The 19,562-nt window shown below is 45.9% G+C and overlaps 2 protein-coding genes across 3 annotated transcripts in view; one reads left to right on the forward strand and one right to left on the reverse strand.

Moving 5' to 3' along the window:
- NUP85 (nucleoporin 85) overlaps nt 1-19,562 on the reverse strand; it is a 70,766-nt gene that overhangs the window by 50,846 nt on the left and 358 nt on the right. Inside the window, exons 2-4 of the mRNA XM_069952485.1 lie at nt 11,113-11,206; nt 8,871-9,030; nt 5,843-5,913 (exon numbers count right to left, since the gene is read on the reverse strand). Coding sequence (XP_069808586.1) covers nt 5,843-5,913; nt 8,871-9,030; nt 11,113-11,206 — 325 coding nt within the window. The remainder of the gene's footprint in view (nt 1-5,842; nt 5,914-8,870; nt 9,031-11,112; nt 11,207-19,562) is intronic.
- On the forward strand, nt 2,596-5,225 carry LOC138772237 (oocyte zinc finger protein XlCOF7.1-like). 2 transcript variants are annotated; one of them, XM_069952488.1, is made up of 6 exons: nt 2,596-2,689; nt 3,057-3,179; nt 3,828-3,995; nt 4,089-4,212; nt 4,299-4,366; nt 4,463-5,225. In XM_069952488.1, exons 2-6 carry the CDS (start codon nt 3,102-3,104, stop codon nt 5,075-5,077), a joined length of 1,053 nt encoding a protein of 350 aa, XP_069808589.1. In that variant the 5' UTR covers nt 2,596-2,689; nt 3,057-3,101; the 3' UTR covers nt 5,078-5,225. The 2 variants fall into 2 exon arrangements, with proteins under 2 accessions (XP_069808589.1, XP_069808588.1); XM_069952487.1 differs by lacking the exon at nt 2,596-2,689 and adding an exon at nt 2,721-2,790 and having other exon boundaries at nt 4,463-5,224.

Below are 19,562 nucleotides of genomic sequence, written 5' to 3' on the forward strand. Positions count from 1 at the left end.
ACATACAGCTCAGCTACATGTACATTACACACATACAGCTCAGCTACATGTACATTACACACAGACAGCTCAGCTACATGTACATTACACACATACAGTTAGGGCCAGAAATATTTGGAGTTTTCGCGAGTTGGGCTCTGCATGCCACCGCATTGGATTTGAAATGAAACCTCTACAACAGAATTCAAGTGCAGATTGTAACGTTTAATTTGAAGGGTTGAACAAAAATATCTGATAGAAAATGTAGGAATTGTGCACATTTCTTTACAAACACTCCACATTTTAGGAGCTCAAAAGTAATTGGACAAATAAACATAACCCAAACAAAATATATATTTTTTCAATATTTTGTTGCAAATCCTTTGGAGACAATCACTGCCCTAAGTCTGGAACCCATGGACATCACCAAACGCTGGGTTTCCTCCTTAATGCTTTGCCAGGCCTTTACAGCCGCAGCCTTCAGGTCTTGCTTGTTTGTGGGTCTTTCCGTCTTAAGTCTGAATTTGAGCAAGTGAAATGCATGATCAATTGGGTTAAGATCTGGTGAGTGACTTGGCCATTGCAGAATGTTCCACTTTTTTGCACTCATGAACTCCTGGGTAGCTTTGGCTGTATGCTTGGGGTCATTGTCCATCTGTACTATGAAGCGCCGTCCGATCTACTTTGCAGCATTTGGCTGAATCTGAGCTGAAAGTATATCCCGGTACACTTCAGAATTCATCCGGCTACTCTTGTCTGCTGTTATGTCATCAATAAACACAAGTGACCCAGTGCCATTGAAAGCCATGCATGCCCATGCCATCACGTTGCCTCCACCATGTTTTACAGAGGATGGCCTTGGATCATGTGCCGTACTCTTTCTTCTCTAAACTTTTTTCTTCCCATCATTCTGGTACAGGTTGATCTTTGTCTCATCTGTCCATAGAATACTTTTCCAGAACTGAGCTGGCTTCTTGAAGTGTTTTTCGGCAAATGTAACTCTGGCCTGTCTATTTTTGGAATTGATGAATGGTTTGCATCTAGATGTGAACCCTTTGTATTTACTTTCATGGAGTCTTCTCTTTACTGTTGACTTAGAGACAGATACACCTACTTCCCTGAGAGTGTTCTGGACTTCAGTTGATGTTGTGAACGGGTTTTTCTTCACCAAAGAAAGTATGCGGCGATCATCCACCACTGTTGTCTTCCGTGGACGCCCAGGCCTTTTTGAGTTCCCAAGCTCACCAGTCAATTCCTTTTTTCTCAGAATGTACACGACTGTTGATTTTGCTACTCCAAGCAGGTCTGCTATCTCTCATGTCTGCTATCTCTCTGATGGATTTTTTCTTTTTTTTCAGCCTCAGGATGTTCTGCTTCACCTCAATTGAGAGTTCCTTTGACCGCATGTTGTCTGGTCATAGCAACAGCTTCCAAATGCAAAACCACACACCTGGAATCAACCCCAGACCTCTTACCTACTTCATTGATTACAGGTTAACGAGGGAGACGCCTTCAGAGTTAATTGCAACATTGTCCAATTACTTTTGGTCCCTTAAAAAAGAGGAGGCCATGCATTACAGAGCTATGATTCCTAAAGCCTTTCTCCGATTTGGATGTGGAAACTCTCATATTGCAGCTGGGAGTGTGCACTTTCAGCCCATATTATATATAGAATTGTATTTCTGAACATGTTTTTGTAAACAGCTAAAATAACAAAACTTGTGTCACTGTCCAAATATTTCTGTCCCTAACTTGTACAGCTCAGCTACATGTACATTACACACATACAGCTCAGCTACATGTACATTACACACAAATACAGCTCAGCTACATGTACATTACACACATATACAGCTCAGCTACATGTACATTACACACATACAGCTCAGCTACATGTACATTACACACATACAGCTCAGCTACATGTACATTACACACAAATACAGCTCAGCTACATGTACATTACACACATATACAGCTCAGCTACATGTACATTACACACATACAGCTCAGCTACATGTACATTACACACAAATACAGCTCAGCTACAGGTACATTACACATATACAGCTCAGCTACATGTACATTACACATATACAGCTCAGCTACATGTACATTACACATATACAGCTCAGCTACATGTACATTACACACATACAGCTCAGCTACATGTACATTACACACATACAGCTCAGCTACATGTACATTACACACATATACAGCTCAGCTACATGTACATTACACATATACAGCTCAGCTACATGTACATTACACACATACAGCTCAGCTACATGTACATTACACACATACAGCTCAGCTACATGTACATTACACACATATATACAGCTCAGCTACATGTACATTACACACAGGGCTCTGCTGCAGCATATATAACACACACACACACACAGCTCTGCTCCACACACATCACACGCAGACAGCTCTGCTGCATACACACAGCTCATCCAGCACAGCAGAGTCCTGCATACACTGAGCAGCAGCCCCTGATCATGTGACTCCTCCTCTACCTCCATGTGACTGATCACATGACTGTGACATCATGGCAGGTCCTGGAAGCACAGGGGAAGCACACGGCTCCTGTACAGCTCTGCAGGCGGCTTCCTGACTTGTTTATCAGCAGCTGCTGGACTGCCCCGCCCCTTGCCTCCGGAGCACCAATCACTGGAGAGGAGGAGGGGCCAGACACAAGGTACATGTGGAAATCCTTCCTGCCCCTCCCCCTCCTCCTGCTAGTGTGCTCTGCTGCTGCTGCTGCTGCCTCCTGGGATCTGCCCACTGGCTGCCAGACAGGTAGGAGATTTACAGTGTTCAGGGGAGAGGGGGCATCCAGCTGTGCTAAGGGGGAGGGGGACAGTATGGGGGGATCACATTGGATAATCACTTTAAGCACTCCCAGAGTTATATTTGTTAATTTCTCTTTCTCTGACATCACAGGAGCTCAAACATCTTACACATTCATAACTTGTTTCTTCCTATCGCTGTGCCGGGATTGTTGTACTTTTTCTTCCCATTCTTTATTATACATTGTATCATCTACTTTCTATTCATCTCTCCAGGATCCTCTGCTGATATCTTCTATATAAGAGACCGACCCATCAACCATGGAGAGAGACAGAGACAAGATGGCCGAGAGGATAATAACCCTCACCCTACACATACTCTTCCTGCTTACTGGGGAGGTGAGGGATTCTGGGAGTGATGTCATCATGACATCATTCTTATCTATGGAATAACAGATGGATAGGACTGGAGAGGTGAGGGATTCTGGGAGTGATGTCATCATGACATCATTCTTATCTATGGAATAACAGATGGATAGGACTGGAGAGGTGAGGGATTCTGGGAGTGATGTCATCATGACATCATTCTTATCTATGGAATAACAGATGGATAGGACTGGAGAGGTGAGGGATTCTGGGAGTGATGTCATCATGACATCATTCTTATCTATGGAATAACAGATGGATAGGACTGGAGAGGTGAGGGATTCTGGGAGTGATGTCATCATGACATCATTCTTATCTATGGAATAACAGATGGATAGGACTGGAGAGGTGAGGGATTCTGGGAGTGATGTCATCATGACATCATTCTTATCTATGAATAACAGATGGATAGGACTGGAGAGGTGAGGGATTCTGGGAGTGATGTCATCATGACATCATTCTTATCTATGGATAACAGATGGATAGGACTGGGAGGTGAGGGATTCTGGGAGTGATGTCATCATGACATCATTATCTATGGAATAACAGATGGATAGGACTGGAGAGGTGAGGGATTCTGGGAATGGATGGAGTGATAGTAATGTGTCTCTCCATACACAGGATTACACAGTAGTGAAGAAGTCCTCTAGTGGGCGCTGTGGGGCCACTGGGTGTGAAGGATGGGGAAGAACCCTGAGCCCAATCCCGGGGCCCCTGATACATGAGGAAATGGAGGAAGAGAAGATCCTAGAAGTCACCAACAAGATGGTGGAGCTGCTGAGTGGAGAGGTGAGACTGTGGCTGCTGGGAATGCTGGGACATTATCCAGTAACACCACTGGAGGGGTGGGGGGGATGACTGTGTGATCATTGTGTGTGTCAGGTTCCTATAAGGTGTCAGGACGTGGCGGTCTATTTCTCCATGGAGGAGTGGGAGTATGTAGAAGGACACAAGGATCAGTACAAGGATGTGATGCTGGAGGATCAGCAGCCCCTCCCATCAGCAGGTAATAGACAGGACTATATACACACCTCCTCTCTGTATTATCTGGATGGAAAGAATGAATTCAGTCTCTGTATGTGTTCCCTCCAGTCAGATCCAGTAAGAGAACAGCACCAGAGAGATGTCCCCGTCCTCTTCTCCCACAGGATCAGGATCAGGTAGATGGAGATGTTCCCTATGATCTGTACATCCCACCTGACTTCTCCTACTTTCTGATGACTTTTACTATATTTCTCTCACATCTTATGAATCAGGGGGAAGATCTAATTGAGATTAATGCTCCAGATATGACAGTAAAAGAAGAAGAAGAGACAGATGTGAGCAGTGATGAGCAGTATAAGGAGAACATCACTACAGGGAAGGATTTGAATTCTATTAATGTTACATATATGATGATGAAAGAAGAAGAAACAGATGTGAGCAGTGATGAGCAGTATAAGGAGGACATTTCTATGGGAAAGAATCTGAACTTTATGAATGCTACAGACATAAGGGCAAAAGAAGAAGAGACAAATGACAGCAGTGATGAGCAGTATAAGGAAGACATCACTACAGGGAAGGATCTGAAGTATATTGATGCTATAAAGATAGAAGTTAAAGAAGAGCCAGATGTGAGCAGTGAGGAGCAGTATATGGAGGATATTACTACAGGGAAGGATCTTTACTCTATTAATCCTACAGACAAGATAATAAAAGAAGAAGAGACAGATGTGGGCAGTGATGAGCAGTATAAAGAGGACATCACTGCAGGGAAGGAACTGAACCATAATATTGCTATGCACAAGATAGTAAAAGAAGAAGAGACAGATGACAGCAGTGATGAGCAGTATAAGGAGGACATCACTACAGGTAACCGCCCAGGTGAGTAGTGACCACTAAATGCAGAGAACAGTCACACCTTCTCCTCAGTCACCGGCTGTAACTATTCTGTGTGGAATATTATAAGCTCTGTGTCCTGTCAGTTTTCCAGCTATATAATCATTCAGCCTAAATTCTAATATACAGCACAGTCCCAGCGGACAATATATCACTATCAGTCTCACGTTGCTGCATCTATAGTGACTATCCTCCTCTTACAGCGTACCTGTTCTGAATTTAAAAAAAAATCAATAGAACGGACAGATGGTAATGCAGACGGTGAATGATTTTAAACTGTATGAGTTGGTGATTTTTGTTAACACTACTTTTCCTAATGTTTCCCAAAATGTTATCCCATTCTACCTCTGGAATCTCCCCCACTTCTTCTTCTTCCCACTCTGTGCTTTTCTTATAATTCCTAAACCAGTCAGTGTATAAATTTTCTGTGAAAATCGTGAATAATTTTTTAAAATCCCCCTTTTTTATTCCCTTGGCAATCATCCACCACATCCATGAAAGGCGGAATTATGACTTACCAATAAAGTATACAGTTTAAGCAAGGGCTGCAGGGACATCGGTAACAATGTCCATGCAGCCCTTGTTAAATGATTATCGGGACGTGTAATAGGCCCAGTAAAAGAGCGCCAATCTAGCAGATCGGCGCTCGTTTACTGGTATTATCGGGCCCCCATCGGCCTGTGTAATATCACCCTTAGGTAACCTATAGGAGAAGAAAACAACAACAAAAACACAGTAGTGAGTGTTTGGATTCTTACTTGCCACTTTGTGCATTTCTTGCATACACGCCTGAAGAACTGAGCGATAATGTTTACTCACATGAACCAATCTGTAAAGTTAGATACAAACAACATTAACACAAATCCATAGAATTAAACAGCAAACCTCAAATACACTTCTCAAAATAAGCATTTAGCAAAAAGAAAGTCCATCATTTCTGTTCTAAATAGGAATTCTCAGTACATTTATATACTACACTAATGTTTATTTTTACGGGAAAGGGGATAAGACCACTGACGGACTCCTCTGGCTTTAACTTTTTTTTTTTCCCCATGGAAACAAAGAACCAACATGCCTCTGTAAGGGCCCTTGCACACTGAGCAATAGGCGAGGAATTTTAATTCTTAAACTTCTTAACTTCTGCTTTAAATTCCTCCCATAAGGCCCCGTTCCCACTGAGGAAAGGTAGCGGAATTCCGCGACGGAATGCCGTTAGCCTCCCGCTCATAATGGGAGTCTATGGGAGGCGCGCGTTCCTGCCCTGTCCGTGCTGAAGAATGAACATGTCCATTCTTCAGCGCGTACAGAGCAGGAGCGCGCACCTCCCATAGACTCCCATTATGAGCGGGAGGCTAACGGCATTCCGCGGCGGACAATTCCGTCGCGGAATTCAGCTTCCTTTCCTCAGTGGGAACAGGGCCTAAAATATGAAATAATTCCGCTCCCAGAGCAGAATAGAAGAGGAATTTTCAAGCACAAATCTTTCCTCTTCAATTCCTCTTCTATTGCTCAGTGTGCATGAGCATTAAGAGCTTAAATGTGATTTTTTTTATCTACCAAGTTTTTCCAAAAATAAGGCCTAGATTCATTCCCAAGCTTTTTAGAGTAGGCTTGCAATATAAGCCATACTCCAAAAAATAAGCCCTAGTCAGATGACAAAATCCCTGAGACTGGATAGTTGATACAGAATTAACCTCTGTATCACTGTTCATTAAAGCCAAAGCCAGGAACAGACCATAATCAGAGAACAGGTCATAAAGGAAAGACAGATTTCTCCTTATTTCAAATCCATTCCTTGCTTTGGCTTAAAATATCTGTCAGATAAATCTCTTTGTATAAACGCAGCATTACATGCTGTCGCGCAGAAAGGGTTAAGCCACACATCTTTCTCCTTGGCTCTTGCTCTGATGACTTCCGGACCATCCCTGCACATTTTCATACTTGCTGGTGGAGGAGAGAATGGTGGTCATCAGACAGCAGTGCGCCGATAACCTCTGACCTCTGCTCCCACTGCTGCCGCAAGTAGGAAAATGCGGGACCCGGAAGTACTCAGAGCAAGAACCAAGGAGAAAGATGTGCGGTTTAACCCTTGCAACCCATGTAAGTGATACGTGCAGCAAAGATGGAGTACACAAGGAAAAGGGCTTGCAGGAATAATTACCTCCTGGGGGCTTACTACATGGGGAAATTAACTTAATTGGGGCGCTAACTTCTAGGAGGACTCTATGTGAGAAACAGATTCATGGGGGATTCTACTTACTGGTCAGGCTAGCAACATGGATACACAGAGTGAGCCCAACAACTATGTGGGGACACAGAGGGGCCTAAATACTCTATGGATGCACTGAGACAACGTACATAGAGACATTTATTGGGCATAACTACTTATTTGGGGCACATATTACTGTGTAAGGGTGCCTTCACACCTACTGGATCTGCAGCGGATTTTCTGCTGCGGATCCGCAGCAGATTTGACTAAATGAATAAACACAGCATTAAATCCGCACTGTAAAATCCGCTGCGGATACACTGTGTGTGAAAGCACCCTAAAGCTGTACATTTGTTGCCTTAAACACCATTACAATAGTATAGGAGGATGTCTGCAGGCAAATAAATGTTCTATTTAGCAAAAAAAATATATATATATTTCCAAGCCCTACGGGCAGTGCAAGGGAATATGCCTAGATAATCCCGTTAAAGCTGCCTTAACAACAAAACATCAGGGCTGTCCCTAGCAGCTTCTCCCAATCCCAAGACCTGCAAGGCAGAAGCCACCAGGAATCACCCCAATGTAATGTCAGGTTCCATTAAAGAAAAAATCTGAATAAGGGTGCCTTCACACGTAGCGGATTTTCCACTTCGGATCCGCAGCGGATTTGACTAAATGAATGAACACAGCATTAAATCCGCACTGTCAAATCTGCTGCGGATCCGCAGCGGATTTAATGATGCAGATTTGATGCTGTGTTCATTCATTTAGTCAAATCCGCTGCCGCTACTTGTGAAGGCACCCTAAGGAAATCTCAAATCTACCATTTGGGGAGGGCTTAGGTGACCATACACCTTCAATAACAGACAGAGTGCTCTCACTGCAGCTTCTCTCTCTCTGTATAAAGAGGGGAAGGGCTTGTTCATGATTTTCCATTATGGCCACTGCCTTTCGCCACCAACATCACTGACTCTTTCTGTACTCAAAAAGCTGTTTTGCAGCCTTTCCACCTCACTTCTTATCTGTTCATTAGGCAAAGTCGAGGAGAAGATGGGTTCTGCTGTGCCCATTATTACATATGGTGGGGGGGGGGGAAGGGCCAAGAAGGATGAGTGAGCAGGAAGAGGAGAAAAGGCAGCTCTGCACAACACATCATTCCTGCAATCCTTTCTCACCAAGGTCCCAGACCAGCACTGAGCTTTCTGTCCTCTGAATCCACTGTTTTACGTGCCCAGTCGCCAAATTGCAGAGCTGTTTGTCTCCTGTTCCTGCTCACTCATCCCCTCGGCCTCTCCTTCCTCCATAGGTTATAATGGACTCGGCAAACTATCTTCACTTTGCTCCTCTGTAATGTAAACGACTTTGCCTGATAATGAACAGAGGGGAGGGGGCTGCAAAACAGCTTTTTGAATACAGAAAGAGGCTTTTTTTCCTTTTAAAACCTATTACAGAGTTTCCTAAAATTGCTTGTACTATTGCTTGTAATATTTAAAATGACAGTTACATTTCAAAAAGGAACCAGGCACATGTGTGAACATGGCTATTACCCAGCTATAACCACAATACTTATCACATACTGAGCTTTACGTGTCCTGCTGGATGCTTCTTCTCCACTCTTTTGAAGGCCAACAAAAATTCCATGGGACTCATTAAATAGCTTTCTCAGTACAGGTGAGTAGAGATCATTATCATTGTGGAGAAAAACTATGGCCCCTGAAGTTGCCAAATGTGCACTGTCTGCAGAGAAATAAAATAAGTTTTATTATTTATAGTATTTTCCAGTTTGTTTTTAAGCTGAACGTGCAAAAAATGTCTGTAAGAATCAGCAAAAGGCAACTTTTTAGGTAGCCGGATTGTTCTAGGAGCAATAGTATAGGTACACTGCCAAGGAGGGGGGGGGGGCCTGTGGGTATGCTCTGCCATGCTGCCAGGTCAGCCCATGCCTTGGGGGGGGGGGCACAGGGATCCCGTTTTTTCATGGATTCCAGACAAAATCACAGGATAGGTGTATAAATCACAGACAAACTCACAGGATAGGTGAATAAAGCCTAAAGGCCATATTAGACAAGGCACTCTGTAAGGTAACCGACTGCCAATCTGCTAGGTCAGCGCTCACTTAAGGTGCCTACTACACAGCGCAATCATGTGGCCAGGGCTACACGACAGCTTATTGGGCGTATCTATACTTTCCCAGACTTCCTAGGGCTGTGTCCAACTTAATCGATGTCCGTGCAGCCCTTATTAAACTATTATTGGGCCGCGTAATAGGCTCAGCAGATCGGCACTCGTTTACAAAATTGATCAGGCCTTTATCCGCCCATGTAATAGTACCCTTAGAGTAAATGGGCCTTTTGCAGGCCAGAGGAACACTTTAGGGCTTTATGCCCTAATTTGCATATTATTTCGGACACTTATCTCAGCACTGGAGTAATGGATTGAGATAAGAGTGGCATCTATAGATTTAGGGTAAGACGCCCTATTGTACACTTTAGTTTTTTGGGTGATAAAAAGCTGCTGACAAGTCCTCTTTAACCCCTTAAGGACAGAGCCAATTTTGATTTTTGCGTTTTCGGTTTTTCCTCCTTGTGCTTAAAAGGTCATAGCACTTGCATTTTTCCACCTAGAGACCCACATGAGCCCTTATTTTTTGCGTCACTAATTGTACTTTGCAATGACAGGCTGAATTTTTGCATAAAGTACACTGCGAATCCAGAAAAAAATTCAAAGTGTGGTGAAATTGAAAAAAAAACGCATTTTGTTTATTTGGGGGAAATGTGTTTTTACGCCATTCGCCCTGGGGTAAAACTGACTTGTTATATATGTTCCTCAAGTCGTTACGATTAAAACGATATATAACATGTATAACTTATATTGTATCTGATGGCCTGTAAAAAATTTAAACCATTGTCAACAAATATACGACACTTAAAACCGCTCCATTCCCAGGCTTATAGCGCTTTTATCCTTTGTTCTATGGGGCTGTGTGAGGTGTCATTTTTTGCGCCATGATGTGATCTTTCTATCGGTACCTTGATTGCGCATATACGACTTTTTGATCGCTTTTCATTACAATTTTTCTGGATTTGATGCAACCAAAAATGCGCAATTTTGCACTTTGGGATTTTTTTGCGCTGACGCCATTTACCGTGCGATATCAGGAATGTGATTAATTAATAGTTCGGGCGATTACGCACGCGGCGATAGCAAACATGTTTATTTATTTATTTATTTACTTTTATTTATAACCTGGGAAAAGGGGGGTGATTCAGACTTTTATTAGGGGAGGGGGCTTTTTACTAATAATGACATTTTTTTTTTTAACTTTTACACTTATACTAGAAGCCCCCCTGGGGGACTTCTAGTATAAGTACACTGATGTCTCATTGAGATCTCTGCAGCATAGATATGCTGCAGAGATCCATGAGATAGGCACTCGTTTACTTCCGGCTGCTGCAGCCGGAAGTAAACGAGTTCCGAGCCGGGGACGGCACCATCTTGGAGCAGTCCCCGGCCGGCTTCATTTACGGAGATCGCTCCTCCGGGATAACATCCCGGAGGAGCGATCTCCCCACTAGACACCAGGGATGACGCTGCGTCCGGTAATCGGATGCAGCTGTCATGTTTGACAGCTGCATCTGATTACTGTATTAGCGGGCACGGCGATCGGACCGTGCCCGCTAATACCTACGGTCCCGGGCTACACGCGGCACCCGGGACCGCCGCGTGTTTCTGTACATAGGAATTTTCTTACTACTTATTTGGGGAGGATTGTCAATAACCTACTATATAGTAGAAAGAATATACGGTAACTTAAAATACCTGTTTTTGGGTACTGGGTCTCATAAAGCAGCAATTCCCCTGGTGCCCAACTGAACCCAATGTGCGTGTTTCTTCGACCAAGTCCTTGTACAATCTAGATCAGATAAAATAAAAACCAAAACACCACACAATTACAGTAGGAAAAATGTAAATGGAATATGCAATAGCAGTGTGGAGTCTGTTTTAAAGTAATAAAAATTTATAAACTATCCATAGGATAGGTGATAAAACTGTTCAGCTCCATTCAAAGAATATGCAACTGACGTAAATAGCTCTATAGACTTTAAATAGAGCAGCAGGTGAAGTTTGTTTAACCCCTTAGTGACCGCCGATACGGCTTTTTACGGCGGTCACTAATGGTCCTTATTCTGCTGCCATCAGCTTTTTACGGCGATGGCAGAGAATAAGGCTGCGGGGCCGGGACGGCCCCCACCCCATCCCCCCGGCTACCGGAGGTAGCTGAGGGGTTGGGGCAGTGTGTGGGGTCCGTCCCGCCCCCCCCCCCCCCCTTACCGACGATCGCCGCTATTAACGTTATAGCGGCGGCCGTCGGTAAAGGGGATTACTGCCGCCGCCCTTCATCTCCCCCCGCCGTGAATCTACGGCGGGGGGAGATGAAATAAATGTCCCCCAGACCTCAGATCAGCCCCCCCTAGTAGGGCGATCACTAACCCCCCTCCCCCGGCAGCCATCATTTCTAAGATGGCCGCCGCCATCTCTGTGAACCGACTAATGTCGGTTCACAGCGATGGAAAAGTTAAAATGAATGAAAGCCCCATGCTCTCCGGCACCGGAGGTAGCGGAGAGCATGAGGCAGTCATCGGGGACCCCCTGTGGGGTCCCGGTACAAGCGATCAGCGGTATATACTATATACCGCTGATCGCTTGTGCCATGTGCCGCCGGCACTTTTTATCCCGTCACCATGAATGATTGGTGACAGGGGATAAAAAGTGATGTCCCCCCACCCCCCAAGTCGCCCCCCACCCCCCCTGTCACCCCCGTCCCCCAGTCACCCCCCCCTTCCCCATATACTCATCTGCTCCTGGAGCTCCGTCCTCCTCGACGTCCTGGCTGGTTATGAAGTGCGCATGCACTAACCCCTCCCCAGATTACCCGTAACCACCGCACGTTGCTCGTAACCACCGCACGTTGCCCGTAACCACCGCACGTTGCCCGTAACCACCGCACGTTGCCCGTAACCACCGCACGTTGCCAATGACCCCCTCCAGATTGCCCGTAACCACCCCAAATTACATGTACCCACCCCAGATTACCTTTAAGCACTTCAGTTTATCAGTAACAATCCCAGATTGTCTGTAACCCTTCCAGGTTGCACATAACCCCCCCAGGTTCCCCGTAATCATGCCAGATTACATATAACCCCCCCAGATTGCACGTAACCACAGCGCGTTGCCTCTGACCACGCCACGATGCCTCTGACCACGCCACGATGCCTCTGACCACGCCACGATGCCTCTGACCACGCCACGATGCCTCTGACCACCACACGTCGCCTCTGACCACCACACGTCGCCTCTGACCACCACACGTCGCCTCTGACCACCACACGTCGCCTCTGACCACCCCAAATTGCCAATGACCCCCTCCAGATTGCGGTGCCCATGTCAGATTACAGGTACCCACCCCAGATTGCCTATAAGAACTTCAGTTTATCTGTAACCACCCCACGTTGCCGTAACCACAGCAGGTTGCCCGTGACCACCACACGTTGCCCATAACCACCCCACGTTGCCCGTAACCACCCCACGTTGCCTGTAACCACCCCACGTTGCCGTAACCACAGCAGGTTGCCCGTGACCACCCCATGTTGTCCGTAACCACCCCAGATTACCTGTAACCACCTCAGGTTGTGTGACTTTTGGGGGGTTCTCTTCTGCTGACACTACAGGGGCTCTGCAAACGCACCTGGCACTCAGAAACTTCTTCAGAAAAATCTGCACTGAAAATGCTAATTGGCGCTCCTTCCCTTCTGAGCCCGGCTGTGTGCCCATGCAGTGGTTTATGCCCACATATGGGGTACCGTTCTACTCAGGAGAACCTGCTTTACATATATTGGGGTGACATTTCTCTCCTGTTCCTCGTGAAATTGAGAAATTTCAAACTAAAGGAACATATTGGAAAAATTCGAGTTTTTCATTTTTACTGTCTACTTTTGAATACTTTCCTCAAATACCTGTGGGGTCAAAATGCTCACCACACCCCAGAATAAATTCTTTGAGGGGTGCACTTTCCAAAATGGGGTGACTTATTTTTACTCTGCGGACACTACAGGGGCTCTGCAAACGCACCTGGCGCTCGGAAACTTCTTCAGCAAAATCTGCATTGAAAAAGCTAATTGGCACTCCTTCCCTTCTGAGCCCTCCTGTGTGCCCATGCAGTGGTTTATGCCCACATATGAGGTACCTTTTCACTTAGGAGAACCTGCGTTACAAATTTTGGGGTACTTTTTTCCTCTTGTTCCTCGTGAAATTGAGAAATTTCAAACTAAACTAACATATTATTGGAAAAACTCGAGTTTTTCATTTTTACTGGCCAATTTTGAATACTTTCCTCTAATACCTGTGGGGTAAAAATGGTCACCACACCCCAAGATGAATTCTTTGAGGGGTGCACTTTCCAAAATGGGGTGACTTATGGGGGGTTTTCTCTCTGCTGACACTACAGGGGCACTGAAAAAGCACCTGGCGCTCAGAAACTTCTTCAGCAAAATTTGCATTGGAAAAGGTAATTGGCGCTCCCTTCCTTCTGAGCCCTGCAGTGTGCCCATACAGTGGTTTACGCCCACATATGGGGTACCGTTGTACTCAAGAGAACCTGCATTACAAATTTTGGGGTGCTTTTTGTCTCATATTCCTTTTGAAAATGAGAAACTTTAATCTAAACGTATATATTATTGGAAAATTTAAATTTTCCATTTTTTTACTGCCTAATTGTGAATACTTTCCTCCAGCCCCTGTAGGGTTAAAATGCTCATTATACCCCTAGATTAATTCTTTAAGGTGTGTAGTTTCCAAAATGGGGTCACTTATGGGGGTTTTCAGGATACCAGACTTCTAAATCCATTTAAAAAAAGAACTGGTCCCTAAAAAAATCAGTTTCACGAAAATGTGATAATTTGCTGATAAATTTCTAAGCCCCATAACACCCTAAAAAAGTAAAATATGTTTACAAAATTATGCCAGAATAAAGAAGACATATTGGTAATGTGACTTAGTAACTAATTTATGTGCTACGACTTTCTTTTTTTAGAAGCAGAGAATTTCAAAGTTCATAAAATGCAAATTTTTTAAATTTTTCATGATATTTTGAGGTTTTTCACAAAAAACACACAAAGTAGTGACCAAATTTTGCCACTAACATAAAGTGCCATATGTGACGAAAAAACAATCTCAGAATCGCTAGCATACGTTAAAGCATCACTGAGCTATAAGAGCATAAAGTGAGACAGGTCAGATTTTGAAAAATTAGCCTGGTCATTAAGGCCCAAACTAGCTGCAGCACGAAGGGGTTAAAGGGAACCAATCACACAAAAATTGGCTATAAAGTTAAGGAAACGTGCTGGTAGATCAGCCAGCACGCTTCCGAACCATCCCCGTGTCCCCTCCATCCTCTGTACATAGAGCCCGCAAAGTTAGTTTATTAGTCTCCCGGGCTCTATGCAAATTAACATGTAAGTAGTCACGGTGGGCGGGCGGCTTCTTCAAGTAGTCACGGTGGGCGGGTGTCTTCTTCAAGTAGTCCGTGTCCTGGGCCGGTTCCGGCACTGTAATCACGCCCCTCTGGGCGTGTGTAGAAAGAGCCGGATGGTGACGTCATTAGGGAGGGGGCGGCATTGCACGTCGGCCTGGCGGACGTCTTTACTAAGCTGCGCATGTGCAGTGCAGCCAGAGAAGACGCTGCGGTACTGCGCCTGCGCGGCGTAGTACAGCAGCGGCTTCACCCACAGTACTGCGCATGCGCAGCTTAGTAAAGACGTCGGCCAGGTCGTCGTGCAATGCCGGCCCCCCCTAATGACGTCACCATGTTGTGCTTTTTACACACGCCCAGAGGGGCGTGATTACAGTGCCGGAGTCTAACCAGGACACGGACTACTTGAAGAAGACACCTGCCCACCGTGACTACTTAAAGAAGCCGCCCGCCCACCGTGATTACATGGTAATTTGCATAGAGCCAGGGAGACTAATAAACTAACTTTGCGGGCTCTATGTACAGGGGACGGAGGGGACAGGGGGATGGTTAGGAAGCTTGCTGGCTGATCTACCAGCACGTTTCCTTAAAGGGGTTGTCCAGCGAAAAAAAAATTCTTTCAAATTAACTGGTGTCAGAAAGTTATATAGATTTGTAATTTACTTCTATTTAAAAATCTTAAGTCTTTCCATACTTATAAGCTACTATATATCCTGCAGGAAGTGTTGTTTATTTACATTCAGAAACAGTGCTCTCTGCTGACATCTCTGGCTGAGTCAGGAACTGTCCTGAGCAGGAGAGGTTTTCTGGTTCAATGTTTTTATTAGGTTGGAAATGTACATTATATTATAATATATTTTTCTCTCTTCACCTTGTATATTATCTTTACTGACAAACCAGTATACTTTACACCAGTTTTCTCAGGAGAGGTTTTCTATGGGCATTGGCTACTACTCTGGACAGTTCCTGACTCGGCCAGAGATGTCAGCAGAGAGCACTGTTTCTGAATGTAAATAAACAACATTTCCTGCAGGATATATAGTAGCTTATATGTATGGGAAGACTTAAGATTTTTGAATAGAAGTAAATTACAAATCTATATACCTTTCTGACACCAGTTGATTTGAAAGAATTTTTTTTTCCCTGGACAACCCCTTTAACTTTATAGCCAATTTCTGTGTGATTGGTTCTCTTTAAGGGTACAAACACACACACCGTATACTAGTGATGTCACGATACCAGAATTTTGAGTTCGATACCAATACCAACTTTTTTTTTTCAATGCTCGATACTTAATAAATTACATAAAAAAAACCCACAAGAACAGAAATTGAAGTCATGTAACACTAGCTAGCTGGGGATGATGGGGGCTGTAGTCATGTAACACACCAGCTATCAAGGGGATGGAGTGGGCTGTAGTCATGTAACACACACACTTCAGCTACCAGGGGGATGATCGGGGCTGTAGTCATGTAACACACACTTCAGCTATCAGGAGGATGGTGGGGGCTGTAGTCATGTAACACACACAGTTCAGCTACCAGGAGGATGGTGGGGGCTGTAGTCATGTAACACACACACTTCAGCTACCAGGGGGATGGTGGGGGCTGTAGTCATGTAACACACACAGTTCAGCTACCAGGAGGATGGTGGGGGCTGTAGTCATGTAACACACACACTTCAGCTACCAGGGGGATGGTGGGGGCTGTAGTCATGTAACACACACAGTTCAACTACCAGGAGGATGGTGGGGGCTGTAGTCATGTAACACACACACACTTCAGCTACCAGGAGGATGGTGGGGGCTGTAGTCATGTAACACACACTTCAGCTACCAGGGGGATGGTGGGGGCTGTAGTCATGTAACACACACTTCAGCTACCAGGGGGATGGTGGGGGTTGTAGTCATGTAACACAGACACTTCAGCTACCAGGGGGATGGTGGGGGCTGTAGTCATGTAACACACACTTCAGCTACCAGGGGGATGGTGGGGGCTGTAGTCATGTAACACACACACTTCAGCTACCAGGAGGATGGTGGGGGCTGTAGTCATGTAACACACAGTTCAGCTATTGGGATGCTGAGGGCTGTAGTTGCACTTTTCCTTCTTTCAGGATATGGTGACCAGGATCTGGGCGGCAGGGTAATCTGCAGGTTACAGCCCCCCTCCCCCGTCAGAGCATGGCCGACCTCCTGGTCATCCCCCACTGATGTCTGCCCGGGAGTTATCTGAGGGCCCCGGCCGCTCCTCCTCACAGTCCTGCGGCCCCCACCTCACAGTGCAGCCAGATGGAGTGGCCGCATCTCCTCCTCACGTCACCTCCAGCCTTCTCCTCCGTCCTCCCGCTCTCCCTCTTCAGCCTCCTCACCTCCTCTCCCTTCTCCTCACTCCTGGACCACCCGCTCTCCCTCTTCAGCCTCCTCACCTCCAGCCTTCTCTGTCCTCCTCTCCCCGACGTCCCGCTCTTCGTCTTCAGCCTCCTCACCTCCCGCTCTCCCTCTCTGTCCTCCTCTCCCCGACATCCCGCTTTCCTCCGTGCAGCTCCACATGCCACATAAATCATCTCCCTGATAACAGGGTCTGGCTGAGCCGGACCCTATTATCAGAGAGACACCGGCAGCAGGGGGTCTGCTACACACAGTAGCCGACCCCTGCTGCATACGGAGCGGCTTAGGAGGGGTTAATGCCGCTGTCAGTGTGACAGTGGCATCAACACAGTTACATAGCCGGCACTAGCAATTGCTATGCGCCGGCTATTTGAAATTGGCGCCGCCGGGAACGGAGGGAGAGAGAGCAGCGGAGGTGAGAGGTGGGAGCAGGGAGAGGCATACAGAGAACACGGCCGGCGCTCAGATAGCTGATGGCCGTGTTCTCTGTATTATACTTTATGTTAAACTGCACTATTATGCAAATTAACAAAGTATCGGTACCAGGAAATCCTGGTATCGAACCGTTTTTCTGCCCGAAATATCGATAGTAGTATCAATATTTCGGTGCATCGTGCATCCCTACCGTATACGCAGCAGATACGCAGCAAATACGCAGATCTGCAGCAGATTTGATGCTGTGTTCAGTTATTTAGATCTAATCTGCTGCGTATTTGTTGCGTATTTGCTACGTATCGCAGCAGTAAATACGCTGCGTATACGGTGTGTGTGTTTATACCCTAAATGATAGGTATAAAGTGACTGTACCACCAGGCCCAGGCTGAAGCACTGGAGGCTGGCCGACCTACCCCCAGTGGGAAGAAACCCCAGCCCCTCCATGACGTGACTCCATTAGAATCAATGGAACCTATCATAGTGGGGCTAGGGTTTCCTCCCACTAAGAGTGGGTCAGCCCGCCTCCAGTGCTTCAGCCTGGGCCTGGTGGTACAGTCACTTTAAGTAATTTATTGATTCTAATGAAGCCCCGCCTATGTGGGCTGGACTAATAACGGATGAGGAGAGGACATCACCACTGCTGCTCTACATATATACTTTGCGGAAGCAGTAGTAAAGAACCTCCCATATCACCAGAGCAGCAGAATTTTGGTTGACATATACAGCTAAACTCCTGACGCAACTGTCATGATTGAAGGTTACTCAAATCCTAGCGGCATAATTCCTTTATGGGTTGTTTGCAGCTGACTCAAAAGCAAAGCCTTTTTCCATACACTGAGTGTTATCTGCTTCCTGCAGTTGCAACAACAGACATCATCGATCACGCTGATGTCAGTCTTTTAGCCATTTAAATGCCACTGTCAAAACTGGCAGTGGCATTTATAGGAGAAGGCAAAAATATTTATTAAAGTAGTTTATTGCCCCTCAAAAGTTATACAAATCACTAGAGATGAGCGAACCTCGAGCATGCTCAAGTTCATCCGAACCCGAATGTTTGGCATTTGATTAGCGGGGGCTGATGAAGTTGGATAAAGCTCTAAGGTTGTCTGGAAAACATGGATACAGCCAATGACTATATTCATGTTTTCCACATAGCCTTAGGGCTTTATCCAACTTCAGCAGCCACCGCTAATCAAATGCCGAACGTTCGGATTCGGATGGACTCGAGCATGCTCGAGGTTCGCTCATCTCTACAAATCACCAATATCCACTTATTACGGGAAATGCTTAGAAAGTGTTTTTTCCCTGCACTTACTACTGCATCAGGGTTTCACTTCCTGGACAAAATGGTGATGTCACGACCCGACTCCCAGAGCTGTGCGGGCTGTGGCTGCTGGAGATGGTGGCAGGGGGACACAGGGCACTGGAGGGACACTGAGCATCCCTCTGTCAACATCCTCTCCAGCAGCCACAGCCCCCACAGCTCTATGGCACACATCAGGCTTTGAGGTGGCATCCCCATGCCTGGCACACATTAGGCTTTGAGGTGGCATCCCCATTCCGGGCACTATGGCACACATCAGGATTTGAGGTGGCATCCCCTAGGCTTTGAGGTGGCATCCCCATGCCTGGCACACATTAGGCTTTGAGGTGGCATCCCCATTCCGGGCACTATGGCACACATCAGGATTTGAGGTGGCATCCCCTAGGCTTTGAGGTGGCATCCCCATGCCTGGCACACATTAGGCTTTGAGGTGGCATCCCCATGCCGGGCACTATGGCACACATCAGGCTTTGAGGTGGCATCCCCATGTCTGACACACAGTTATAAACTAGCTAGAACTGCATCTATGATTTCCTCAAAATGTCAGTAACGGAAGACTGCGATGAGCGATAGTACACGGCTCTTGTCTGCGC

This window comes from Dendropsophus ebraccatus, chromosome 14, assembly GCF_027789765.1.
Source record: "Dendropsophus ebraccatus isolate aDenEbr1 chromosome 14, aDenEbr1.pat, whole genome shotgun sequence".
In the NCBI taxonomy this organism is placed as follows: Eukaryota; Metazoa; Chordata; class Amphibia; order Anura; family Hylidae; genus Dendropsophus; species Dendropsophus ebraccatus.